At 17.6% G+C, this 13,885-nt stretch overlaps 3 protein-coding genes across 3 annotated transcripts; all 3 read right to left on the reverse strand.

Annotated features, from left to right (window-relative positions):
* Positions 1–2,008: 2,008 nt before the first annotated feature.
* PRSY57_1327400 (hypothetical protein) lies at positions 2,009–3,499 on the reverse strand (the record flags this gene model as incomplete). The annotated part of the gene is made up of 1 exon (XM_012909210.2): positions 2,009–3,499. The coding sequence occupies one exon, from the start codon at positions 3,497–3,499 to the stop codon at positions 2,009–2,011; it is 1,491 nt and encodes a 496-aa protein (XP_012764664.2).
* A 1,652-nt stretch (positions 3,500–5,151) lies between these two features.
* On the reverse strand, positions 5,152–8,328 carry PRSY57_1327500 (alpha/beta-hydrolase, putative; the record flags this gene model as incomplete). The annotated part of the gene is made up of 1 exon (XM_012909211.2): positions 5,152–8,328. The coding sequence occupies one exon, from the start codon at positions 8,326–8,328 to the stop codon at positions 5,152–5,154; it is 3,177 nt and encodes a 1,058-aa protein (XP_012764665.2).
* Positions 8,329–10,755: 2,427 nt separating this feature from the next.
* Positions 10,756–12,765, reverse strand: PRSY57_1327600 (hypothetical protein; the record flags this gene model as incomplete). Its single annotated transcript, XM_012909212.2, has 9 exons — positions 10,756–10,965; positions 11,071–11,121; positions 11,226–11,359; positions 11,456–11,545; positions 11,725–11,814; positions 11,906–12,106; positions 12,235–12,310; positions 12,433–12,624; positions 12,718–12,765. 9 exons carry the CDS (start codon positions 12,763–12,765, stop codon positions 10,756–10,758), a joined length of 1,092 nt encoding a protein of 363 aa, XP_012764666.2.
* Positions 12,766–13,885: the final 1,120 nt, after the last annotated feature.

The following is a 13,885-nucleotide window of genomic DNA, read 5'->3' on the forward strand; positions in this document are numbered from 1 at the left end:
TATTTTTTTTTTTTTTTTTTTTTTTTTTTTTTTTTTTTTTTTTTTTTTTTTTTTTTTTTTTTTTTTTTTTTTTTTTTTTTTTTTTTTTTTTTTTTTTTTTTTTCCTTATATATATATTTTTTTTTTATTCTTAAAAGTAAATGAAAATTACAAAAACCATAAAATATCACGCTTTTGCATACATATAATATGTTTAAAAATATGTAACTGTAATCTTTTATTATATATATATAAATATATATATATATTATTATATATATGGGTAAAAATATTTCCTGTACTTTTTTAATATATATTAATATATTATGCCGTTTTTACTTTTTACTTTTTACTTTTTTTTCTTTTTTTTTTTCTTTTTCTTTTTCTTTTTCTTTTATCTTCTTTTTTTCTTTTACAATAATAACGAGGAATATATATAACATGTATGCGTATAAATAAATATATAATGTAATTATTTGTTTTATGTATTAATGTTGAAGAAACGTGTAATATGGAAATATAAATAATCTAATCTTTTATATTTATAAATATAAAAATATATATGTAAAAAAATATATTCATAATAAAAAATGTATTATTTATTTTTTTCTTCGTTATTTTTATTTATTGTATGAAATGATAGTTCTAATATATATATATATATATGTGATATATATATAAATATATAATTCATATGTATTACATATATTATTAAATATATATATATATATATATAACATTATATTTATTATAATATATTTATTTTTTAATTTTTTTTTTCTTACAGTTTGAATTGAATAAGACTTGAAATTAAAAGTGCAATTGTTATTAAAAAAAAAAAAAAAAAAAAAAGTAAAAAATTTATAAAATAAAATCCTTATTTTGTTTTAATTTCCTATTTGTGTAAAACAATTTTTATGTACACATAAAGATAAAATTAAATAAACAAAATAAAAATAAAATTATTATTGTGTAAATGTAATCATATATATATATATATAATATTTTTTGTTTTAAAAAAATCAAATAAAGCACAAGTTCGTTCAGAAATTTTATAAAAAGGTGAAATTTTTCTATTTCTTTTTCCTTCTTTTTTTTTTTTTTTTTTTTTTTAATTTTTTTTTTTTTTTTTTTTTTTTTTTACCTTCTTTCATATGTGTGTGCACGCGTGCATAAATACCTGAAGGCCTAGGTATTTTTATGAAAAGGTAAAATATTGAAATATATAAAAATAATAGAGTACAAAAAAAAAATATATATTTATTGGTTTATATATATATTAATATATTAATATATTTATGGGTTTATAATGACATCGGTTTAAAGTTAGACATTTAAGAGTCTCATATATATATATATATAGATAGATATAGATATAGATATATATGTATATATTTCTGTTACCTCTATGTCTAATTTACTTAATTTTAAAAGTATATATTCATTTAAAGGTTGAACATAAATAATGTGGCATATATATCTATTTTTATATTTATACTTTTTACATTTCGATAAATCCAAATATTTAACAACATATATAAATATAAAATAACATAATATAATATTCATTCTATATATATATATATTTTATTCTAAGTCCAAAAAAAAAAAAGTAAAAAAAGTTTTTAAATGCAACATATAAAATAACACATTTATAAATCAATACGTTAAAAATACAAATAAATGATCTAATTAAAAAAATAAAATAAATAATATATTATATATATATATATATATACATATTTATGTTTGATTTTTTAACTTTTCATTACTTTTTTTTTTTTTTTTTGTTTTTTTTTTATGTCGTTAAATATTAAAAATATTTGTTTCCATTTTCATAATTGTGATAAGTACATACACATACACCAATATATTATTATTATTATTATTATTATATATAGGAACAATATATTTGCACACAAAAAATATATATTTATATAAACCTGATCAATTAATTAATTTCTGAACTGTTCATAAATATATATATATATATATATATATATATATATATGTATATATTTATATATTATCAAAGGAGTCTACTTTTTTTCTTAAATTTGATAGCTCTTGCTATATATGGTGTAATAAGAATCGTTATTACAATTCTAATAGGTTCTGTGATTTTTGAAGCGATATAAGCAAAGATTAATTCTCCCCATAAAGAATCAATTTTTTTATGTAAATCATCATCTATATATTTATTCAAGTGCATTTTTTCTGATACATATTTGAGGTCTGCTAAAGAAATATATTTAAAATGTACAAAAAAATAAGAAGAACAAAAAGTTAATAAGAAAACAAAAAAATATGTTCCTAAACCTACATATCCATATTTTTTAAAAAATCTTTTAATACTTGAATGCGCAATTTGTGAATTTTTCCTAATTTTTGTTTGTAATTCTAATAATTTTTGTTTTCTTAATTTATATTTTTTTTTTTCTTCATAATATACATCCATTATAGATTTGTTTCTATTACGTTTTAAAGATATAAATATATTCTTTTTCATATTCATTAAAGCTTTTCTATATGTATGTTCATTAAAATGACTTTTTATATTTCCTTTTTTTATTTGATATTTTAACAAAATATTATTTATTTTATCTTTTTCTTTCTTTATTCTTTTCATTAATCTTCTATAACTATGTTTACATTTTAAATTGTATAAACATTCTTTCATTCTTTTACTTAAAAGTAAAAAATACATATTTTTTAAATAATTTATTTTTAAAAAATGTTGTCCTTTTTTTAAATATTTATTATTATTATCTGGAACATTTATATTATCATTTTTTATAACATCCGGGTGTTTTTTATTATGATTATATTTATTATTATCAACATTATAATTATCAACATTATAATTATCAACATTATAATTATCAACATTATAATTATCAACATTATAATTATCAATATTATTATTATCAATATTATTATTATCTATGTTATTATTATCTATATTTTTCTCTTTATCTATTTGTATTATTTTTTTTCCATCCATATTTTCCTTTCCATTTTTGTTATTGTCTTTATCTTTCATATTGAAGGTACACATATATCTACTTTTATGTGTATATGTATCTATAATTACATATTTTTGCCCATCTATATTAATATTTCTAGGTGATGTTACATTTCTTTTATTTTCATATTCTTTTTTCATAGAAGAACAAAAATACGAAAGGCTTCCAGACCACTTTTGTTTATATTCTTCATTATATAAGTTCCCAAGAGTATTATTTAAAAGAGGGTTATATCCATTAATTTTTTTTTTCACTTGAAATTTATTTCTATCATAAGCACATTTTAAAAAATGATAACTACAATCATTATTATTATAATTGTTTTTATGAAACGTTATATTTGTAATATCTTGATTATTTATCACACATGTTGCCTTCTTATTTTTTATTAAAGATGCTTTACTATAATCTTTTCTAAATTTTGTTTTTATTAATAAGCTTTTATTATTTTCTTTAACTATCCAACATAATGAACTAAAAATTAAATTACTCATATTTTTTGTTCATTACACTTATATGAAAATTCAAAAATATAATATAAAATAATCAAAATTATAAAAAAATAGATAACATAAGGACTTTTAACAAATTTATTTTGTAAGATCATATGTTTAAGGAACTAATATAGAAAGAACAAATTTTTTATATGATCCAAAAAGATTAAATATAAATATAAAAAAAAAAATATATATATATATATATATATATAGAGAGAGAGAGAGAATTTTAGCAGTATAGGTATTTATATATCATATAAAAATGTATATTTGTATATTCATAACCAAAATAAAATGTATATATTATTATACATTATATTAATTTGTTTTTTGTTTTTTACTTTTTATTTTTTTTGTTTTTTTTTCTACATAATATATACATCTTTTGGATTTTATAATAATCACAAATAAATATAATATATTTTGAAATTATTTATAAATGTAATATATTTTTGTAGGGTATAAAAAAAAAATATACGCATATAAATTCCTATCATTTTAATAAATAAATATATATATATATTATATATATATACATATATATTATATACATATAAGGATGAGAAAAATTAAATGAGTTATTACACCATGGTTATTTCATTAAAATTAAAATTATAAGATAATATATTTCAACATCCATGTAAAAATTAAATTATTTATATATAGAGAGGAATTTTTTTTTCTATATTTTTCATAATAATCTTACACAAAGATGATAAACATAAAAATATACATCATCTTCATTTTGTCATTCCTTGAAATTACATGGCTTATATAATATTTATATATACATATATATATATATATATTATATATATAAGTAAAAAATTTTATGTACATCATGTTTTTTTTTAATACTTATATTATTTATTCATAAAAAAAACAAAATAATAATAATAAGAGTAGAGTGGCCTTTTAAAATATATTCAAATTTAAAAATAATAAATAAAAATGTACACATACATTTCTATCCAGTTTTATAGTTTAATATAAATAAATGAGAAATAGAAAATTTTCTTGTAATATAAATAAATAAATAAATATAAATATATTATCTATGCTTTATAAAAAGTTTTTCGTTTTTTTAAATAATAATAATCAAAAACAAAAAAGAAAAAAAAAAAATAATGAATAAGAAATATTTATAAAAAAAGTACATCCATATATATTAGTATACAAAAAAAAAAAAAAAAATTTTTTTAAATACAAAAAGGTATAATAATATATAGTACACACAAAAATGGAAGTAAAATTCATAAATAATATTCATTAAACGGCAACAACGAAAAGAATTTTTAAAAATATAAATAATATGAATATATTATATATATATATATATATTTATTTATTTATTTATTTAATTCCATTTAAATATATACCTAATTTGGGGGGAAGGGGGATGGCTAAAAAATATGTTAAATAAAAAAAAGGAGATACAATAATAGATTTAAAGAATTCTTGAATCATTTAAAATTAAATACTATCATAAGAATAGAGGGAGTGAGATGGAAGGAAAAAAAAAAGAAAAAAAGAAAACATATACATATATAAATACATATATATATATATATATATATATATATATATGTTGGATTGAAAAATGGATCCAACCGTTAATACAACAAGTCTTAATAATATATAACAAATATTTAATGAAATATATTATTCAACCAATTCACTAAAATATTAGCACTTGATTTACTATCTGGTTCTCCAGGTAAGGTATGACAACCATACTTTAAAATATAAATACTCAATTTTTTATATTTGTCTTCTTTTGAAAAATTACAATTTTTGTTATTTTTTTTTAATATAAAATTTTTATAGTGTCCATGATCAAACGGATTCCATAATTCTTTTTCATTTTTCAAAGTACATTTTGATAATTTAATATATGAATTTTCAAAAAATTTATTACATGTCTGATTTGAGTAATCTATAGAATTATATAAATTGGCTTGTGTATAATCTGCTTTTTCATATGATTGCATTAATTTCTGTATTTCTATTTTGTCTTCATCACTGATTAGGGTTTGATAATTGGTACGTTGTGTACTTCCTTTACTACTATAATTATTATTATTATTATTATTATTTTTATTAATAATTTCAGAATTTTGATTGTTATTATCATCATTGATTGTCATCATCATCATAGTATTATTATTTGTTAAAGTTCCATCGTTTAACGTTTGTTCGTTTTGATGATCATCTGTTTCGTTATTATTTATGGTGTTATCCTTAGCACTGTTTATAAAAGGTGTATTCATAAATGAATTATTTGTTCTATTTTCTTTATCTTTTGAAATAAGGTCGTTTTGAAAACGTGTAACAATATCATTATTATTATTATTATTATTATCATCATTATTATTATCATTATTATTATTATCATTATTATTATCATTATTATTATCATTATTATTATCATCATTATTATTATCATTATTATTATCATCATTATTATCATCATTATTATTTTCCACAGTATGAACAGTCGCCCATTTTTGGTTATGCTCCTTAGTACTATATGTACTCGTTTGACTATACTTTTTATTATTATTTTTTAATCTTTTTTCTTCCTTTTTATTATAAAGGCGTACCATTTTTTTCATAAAATCGATACTTCCTGAAGGGTCCACAATACAATCATGCTTCGATTGAATAACCATAATATCTGTATCACTTTCTTCTACATATTTCAATATGTGATATTTTAAACAGTTATCAGCTGCACTTACACACTCTGCTGCAATTTTAATGTTTAAAGGTCCACAATATTGGAAAGGATCAATTTCAGAATCATGTTTTATCCATGCATATTTTGCATTACTTTCTTTTACATTCACCTTTAATAGAGGAAAGAAATATTTCAGAAATTTTGTTGCAGAAATTAAAAGTTTATTGGATATTTTATTTTTTTGTTTTCCTAAACTAATCATTGGAGATACAAGTATTAAACATTTTACATATGATTTCCATTCTTTATTTAATCTATTAATAGTTTCTAATGTTCTTAATGCTATACAACCACCCATAGATAATCCCATAAGTATTATTGGTTTCATTTCATTTTTTTCTTTCCATTCATTTATAAATATTTCTAAAGCTTGTATGGCATCTAATATAAAATGTTCAAAATCTTCAACAAAACATCGCTGATTTCTTGATCCTTCTGATAACCCATGTGACTGATTGTCGATACCGAAAAAAGAAAAATTATTTTCATTTAATTTTTCTATCCAACTATTTTTATATGACAAAGTACGTTCTCCACAATTACAATAATTACAAACAGATCCACACATGGAACAATAATAAACTGTATTATCATTACATCCATCGTAATTATTATTATTATTATTATTATTATCATTATTATTGTTTTTATTATTATTATTTTTTTTTTTATTATTATTTTTACTATTATTACTACTACCATTATTTTTACTATTATTGTTACTATTACTACTATTATAATTCTCATCAATTAATAAAACATTATCATCATCAACCATCATATTATCATCACTACTCATTTCATTATCTGAATCTGTTCCAAACTTTTTATCATTATTTAAACCATTTGTATTTTCGTTATAATTAGACATACAAGAAGAACATGATAAAAACATAGTTAATTTCTTTTCCAATGTTTTCTTATCCATTAATTCTGATGAACTACATGATAAGGATGATGTACTCTCATACACATCTCCTTCGTTTAATACAGATTTCCCAGGTTCATTAATCATAAAATAGGATTCTCTACTTTTTAAACTGCTTTTTCTTAAGTTTTCATATTCTATATTATTGTTACCATTTACTTTATTTAGTGATGATGTCGATGTATATTTTGGTATATTTACTTCGCTCTTTTCTTCTATGCTCTTGCATCTTTCATGAGCTTTCTCTATGTCGTTATTAATATCTTCACCTACATTACCCCTATGATATCCATAATTAATTGTGTTTGTTAAATTATCCTTAATTATAGAATCATTATTATTCTTTTCCGACTCTTTCAATACGTTTGTACATTTATCTAAACCTGGTTTATAATCATTGTTCACATTATTATTATTACTATTATTATCATCACTAGGAATATTATTATTATTATCGTCACTCGGTATATTATTATTATCGGTACTCGGTATATTATTATTATCGGTACTCGATATATTATTATTATCGTCACTCGGTATATTATTATTATCGTCACTCGGTATATTATTATTATCGTCACACGGTATATTATTATTATCATCACTAGGTATATTATTATTATCATCACTAGGTATATTATTATTATTATCATCACTAGGTATATTATTATTATTATCGTCACTTGCTATATTATTATTATTATTATTACTATTATTATCGTCACTCGCTATATTATTATCATGTACCTCATCCTTTTTATGAGCCCATATAGGACGACCATAATAATTCAAATATTCATTCCTCAAATGAGATGTGATACCATGTAAAGCAAAAACATATGCTTTAGGATTTTCCACTTTCCAAGAATATCTAGCTATTTTTAATTTTTGTTTATTTGTAAAAAATTGAATTTCTGGATTTCCATCATCATATATTATATAATCATCTTTATTATATATTTCTTCGTTTAACTCATTCTTAAATTTTGTTTCTGCATCCTGGATCTCGGTTTTATTTTCTTCATCCAAATAATATTTCTTATTATCATTCTTATTCAACCTTTTTATAACATCAACAAAATATTTCTTATTTGTATTATCCTCATCATTACGTGTATCTTTTGTTGATATTGTTTCTTTACCTTTTCCTGAAGCCATTTTATAGATCTTATTCACACATACATATGTATATATATATATATACAATTTAAAATATACAAGATTTTTTCTTATTAATTTTTTTTCTCGTTTTATAAAATTTAAAAAAATTCATAAAATGTTTACACTCTATTATAATATATATATAATTATGTGTGGGTGCATATAGTATGATATATATAATTTACCAATACATGAACATATTTAAAGTATAAATATATATATGTCGTATGTATATCATGAATATACTTTTATTTTAACTGGTACTTTTAAAATATAAATCAAAAAAAAATTTAAAAAAGAAAGACAAATTTTACATGTACAAATATATTACATATATATATATATATACATGTCAGTTAAAAAATAAATATTATTTTTTTATTTTTCTTTTTTATACAAAATAAAATGTTCACGTGTATATATATATATATATATATATATATATATATATTTATTTATTTATTTATTTAATATTAAAATAAAAAAATATATTTGCTTTGTATTATATAATATTATTATATATATATAAACATTAATAAAGATGAATTATAGTATTCTTAAAGTAAATATAATATTTTAAGTTTTCCATATTTGTAATTTTATTTTTTTACTTTATAGATATAGATATAAATATATAATATTATTTCCCTTATCCAACAAATGGAATGTATTATCCTAATAATTTTCTTTTTTCTTTCAAAAGAAAATTTACAATGTTCCCAACATAAAAAAAAATATATATATATATATAATATATATATAAATATATAAATTACTATAATAAAATGTAATATAATATATACATTTTTAGTAGGTAAGAAATTATTTTAAAAATAAAGTAATACAAACTTATATGATTTCAAATAAAACTTAAAAAAAAAAAAACAAACAAACAATAATTTACAAGTATATTATAAATATCTATATATATATATATATATATGTTATATACTGGTATATATTTTTAAAATAATATCCAAAAAAAAAGCTCAAAAAAAAATAAATAAAAAAAAATATATGAATATGAAGGAGAATATATTTTTTTCATTGTTAATATGGAAGATACTATATCCTATTATACATAAATGATAAAATGGAGAATCCTAAAAAAAATTTACATACAAGAAATTTACAAAGAAAATGATATTTTATATATATATATATATATTAAAATAATAAATATTTTATAAGTATATATATTATAAATTACCTTCTTTTTTTTTATTTTTCTATTTTTTAATATATATATATATATATATTATATATATATAAACTTTAAAATGTTATAATCTACTTTTTCCTTTTTCCGATGAATAAACATGTAAAATATATATTATGGGAAAATAATATATATTTAAATATATTATCATAATAATATTCCTATTTTATTTAAATTTTACAAATATAAAAAGGAAATAATTTTAAACGTTATATTATATAATACTATTAAAAAAATATATATTTATATATATATATATATTTTTTTTTATTTATATTTATAAATTTAATGAATAACTTGTAGTACTTATTATATATATATATATATATTTAATATGAAATATATTTTTATTAACTAGAGAAAATAAAATATACTTATTCTAATATTTTGATTATAATGTTTTTAAAATATAAAAAAATTAAGTTCATAATTATATTTTAATAATACCCTTTTGTGTACCTTTTTTTTTTTTTTTTTTTTTTTTTATGGTTACTTTTTATATATAAAAAAATATATATATATATATCTTAATACGTTTAAAATATAGTTTTATTTAAATTGTACTAAAATTTTTATATTAAAATGAAATTAAAAAAATTATAGTAGAATATGTTATATATATATATATATTAATAATAAATTTAATTTTTTTTTTTTTTTTTTCTTTTATCCTTTTGTATTATATATATATATATATATATATGTATATTTGGTCTGGTTGTTTATTTTATATATTATTTTTAAGGGAGTGAAGAAAATTAAAAGAAAAAAAAAAAAAAAAAAGTAATAAAATAAATAACCTAATTCTCTATATAAATCCAGAACAACAATACTTTATCAATACATGCATATATATATATATATATATATATATTATATATTTTTCTTTTATGTTGTGTGTGTTAGGATAAGCACAAATAAGACTTATAAATTACAATTTTTATGAAACGTTGCAAGTTTATTATTTTTATTAGGTACTTTTATGCGTTGTTAATATATAAATATGACTTATTATTATTTTTTTTTTTTTTTTGGTTATGGTGATAGCAATTTTTCCTTGTTCGATTCGAATAACATCAGTATTATGTACATATGTAAATATATATATATATAACTTTTAATTATAAAGTTCATTATTGATAAAATGTGAATTTTTCTTTTTCTTTTTCTTTTTCATTTTTTTTTTATTGGGCTAGAGATAAAATTTATTTGAATAAACTTACTGATAAGGGCATTTCAATTTTAAACCATTTTGAATATGCATTTCCTTTAATCGAGGAAAGCTCTATTTGATGTTTATATAATTCGTTAAACGATTTTTTCAGATGTTCTCTTTTTTTGTCATAAAGAAAAGTTTCCATAACAATTAGCTGGTTTAAAAAAATTTTCCACTTGCAATTCTTTAATGATATCAGCTATATAATATGAAAATTTGAAATATATATAATTGATATAATAACAGGAAATTGATATTTTAAATAATTATATATATATATATATATGTGCACATTTTATCATACTAGTCTTTTAAAATGCTCAAACCATTCTTCATTTCCAAGGGGAAAACTTTTCTGTAATACAATAAATAAATAAATAAATAAACAAATATATAAATATATATATATATATATATATATATATATATATATCTTTTTATATGGAAATAATTTTATACCACTTCATATTTCTTTTCTACTAAAAAAATGATGGCATATTGAATTATTTCAATTAAAACAGTAACATTATCAACTTGGAAGAAATCCAAGTTCTCGTAATTTTTTTCTATTAAATCGGAAGCATATATAATACCTATCAAAATAAATAAACATTAAATAATAGAATGGATATAAAAGTAACATATATATATATATATATATTTATTTATTTATTTGCATTAATTATTACATAGTTCATTCCTATTTTCATTCTCGTCGATTATAATTTTTAGCAGATCGACAAGAGCTTGCCTGGAAACCCAGCTAGCCATATCATTAGCTTTCCAAAAAAAAAAAAAAAAAAAAAAAATAGCCAAAAGTCAGGTAATTATTTTGTGTGTGTGTGTGTGTGTGCAAAATAACAATATATTTATAGGTAGGTAATAAATAAAAAAAAAAATAATAATAATAATATAAAACATATATATTTATATTCTTTTTGTAGAAATAATATTTTACGGTCTGGTATAAAATAGAAAATTTTTCCTAATAATTCATTCATACAATTTTTAATTAAAATATTTGTATCACTATGTTGTTCTACTTGTTCTGTTAAAGAATAAAATATTAAAAAAACATCTTTTTTCTCTTTCATATTATTTTTATTTTCTAATTTCTTTTGTTGAATTATAGGTCCTACTGATAAATATATTAATATGGTTTTTTATTTCTTTATCAAATAAGCTATTACTATCATTTCTTTGCATTAAAAAAATTATAGGATTTGTACAATAATAAATAAGCTTATCCATAAATATTTTGACCATATTATGGATCATGTCATCTACTTCTTTATGCTCTTTCTTATTCATATTATGTGATTTTAATTGATATTTCAGTTCTATATAAAATATGAAATATAAAATATAAAATATTATTTATCTGTGATAAATAGACAAATAAAAAAATAAAACCACACACACACACATATATATATATATATATATATATATTTCCTTATTTATAAACCGTTGTTAAAGGTGCTTATAAAAGATATAATTAATTCGTATTCAATATTTTCATAGTTCAAATCATTTATTTTGCACTAAAAATAATTTGCAAAAGGAAACATGAAAAAAAAAAAAAAAAATTCATATTTATATATATGATTGTTTTTTTTTTTCTATATTTTCTTTTACTTATTTATTTTATTTAGTTTTAAGAAACCGTATTTGAATATTTAAGGCAAAAATCTTGTAGATTAAAAAACGCAACGTTTGTATTTCCTACATTTTCTTCTTTATCACATAAAGCAAGTGGTGTTATTATATTCTCTTCATTTGCAACGGTGTTTTTTTTTTTTTCAGTTATATCTCTTTTCCTTTGAGATATAATATTTTTAGCTTTATCTAATATTGTCTACAAAATTATAAATTAAATATTTAATATAAATTTTAAAAAGGGTCATTCAAAAAAAAAAAAAATACCAATTTTTTTTTTTTTTTATTGGACCTTTTTTAATTCTCTATTAGTTAAAGCCTTTAAAATTTCATCTTCCATTTTAACAAAAAAAAAAAAAGAAAAGAAAATAATAAGGTGATATATAATATATACCAATTGTGTGTTTGAAAAGAAAAAAAAAAAAAAAATAGACCAATTTAATAGGAATAATGAATATATCCTGAAAAAAGACCGATTTTTTTAGTAAATCATTAATGTGTAATAAAAAGAAAAAAAATAATGTTTTATGAAACAAAAAAAAGAAATTGTTTACTTTTTGAGGTGTGGTCGAAAAAAATAAAAAAATAAAATATTAATAAAAAAATATGTATAGTTATATTATATACTTTAATTTTTGTTATTTTTCGGCTTTAAGATTTTTTATTTTAATATTTTCATTTTTGAAAAATTACAACATATAAAATATAGTATTATTTATTGTGATTTATAACGTATATTATTAATCTTAATTAAAAAATTATGTGAATATAATTATATTTCATTAAAATGAACATCTAAAATGTACGTACAACCATATTTTAAGGAGTTTATTATTATTATTATTATTATTATAATTTTTATAATTATTATTATATATATATATATATATATATATATATATATATACACCCTAATTTACTAAATATTTATGTACTACGCCATAAATATATAATATATATATTATATATTTATTTTAAACATTTCAAAATAAACCTTTTTATAATAATTTCATCTTACGAAAAATTACATAATAAATTATAAATCATTTTATTTTTATATAATTTATAAATGGTCATATTATTTTAGGTTTGGGAAATTTTTAAAATTAAAATCCCCTCAAATTTTTTTATATAAAATAAAGAAGAGATTGAATTTTTTTTTTCTATATTTATCTCTATTTTAAGGTTCATTAAGTAGAGATAAAAAAAATTATTGTAATATAAAATGATAAAATATATCTATATATTATATATATGTAATATAATATTTTATTTATGTTGAATGAATATGTATTAAAATATCCTTTTTTTTTTTTTTTTTTGAAATTTTTATGCATGTTTACATATCATAAATAAATATTAATATTAAATAAAATTAATTTTTTTTATAATTTTTAATAAATAAGAAGATGTTATTTCTTTATAACTTATATATTATAATATGTTAATAATCTTTTTTA

The sequence above is a fragment of the Plasmodium reichenowi genome, chromosome 13, assembly GCF_001601855.1.
Source record: "Plasmodium reichenowi strain SY57 chromosome 13, whole genome shotgun sequence".
In the NCBI taxonomy this organism is placed as follows: domain Eukaryota; phylum Apicomplexa; class Aconoidasida; order Haemosporida; family Plasmodiidae; genus Plasmodium; species Plasmodium reichenowi.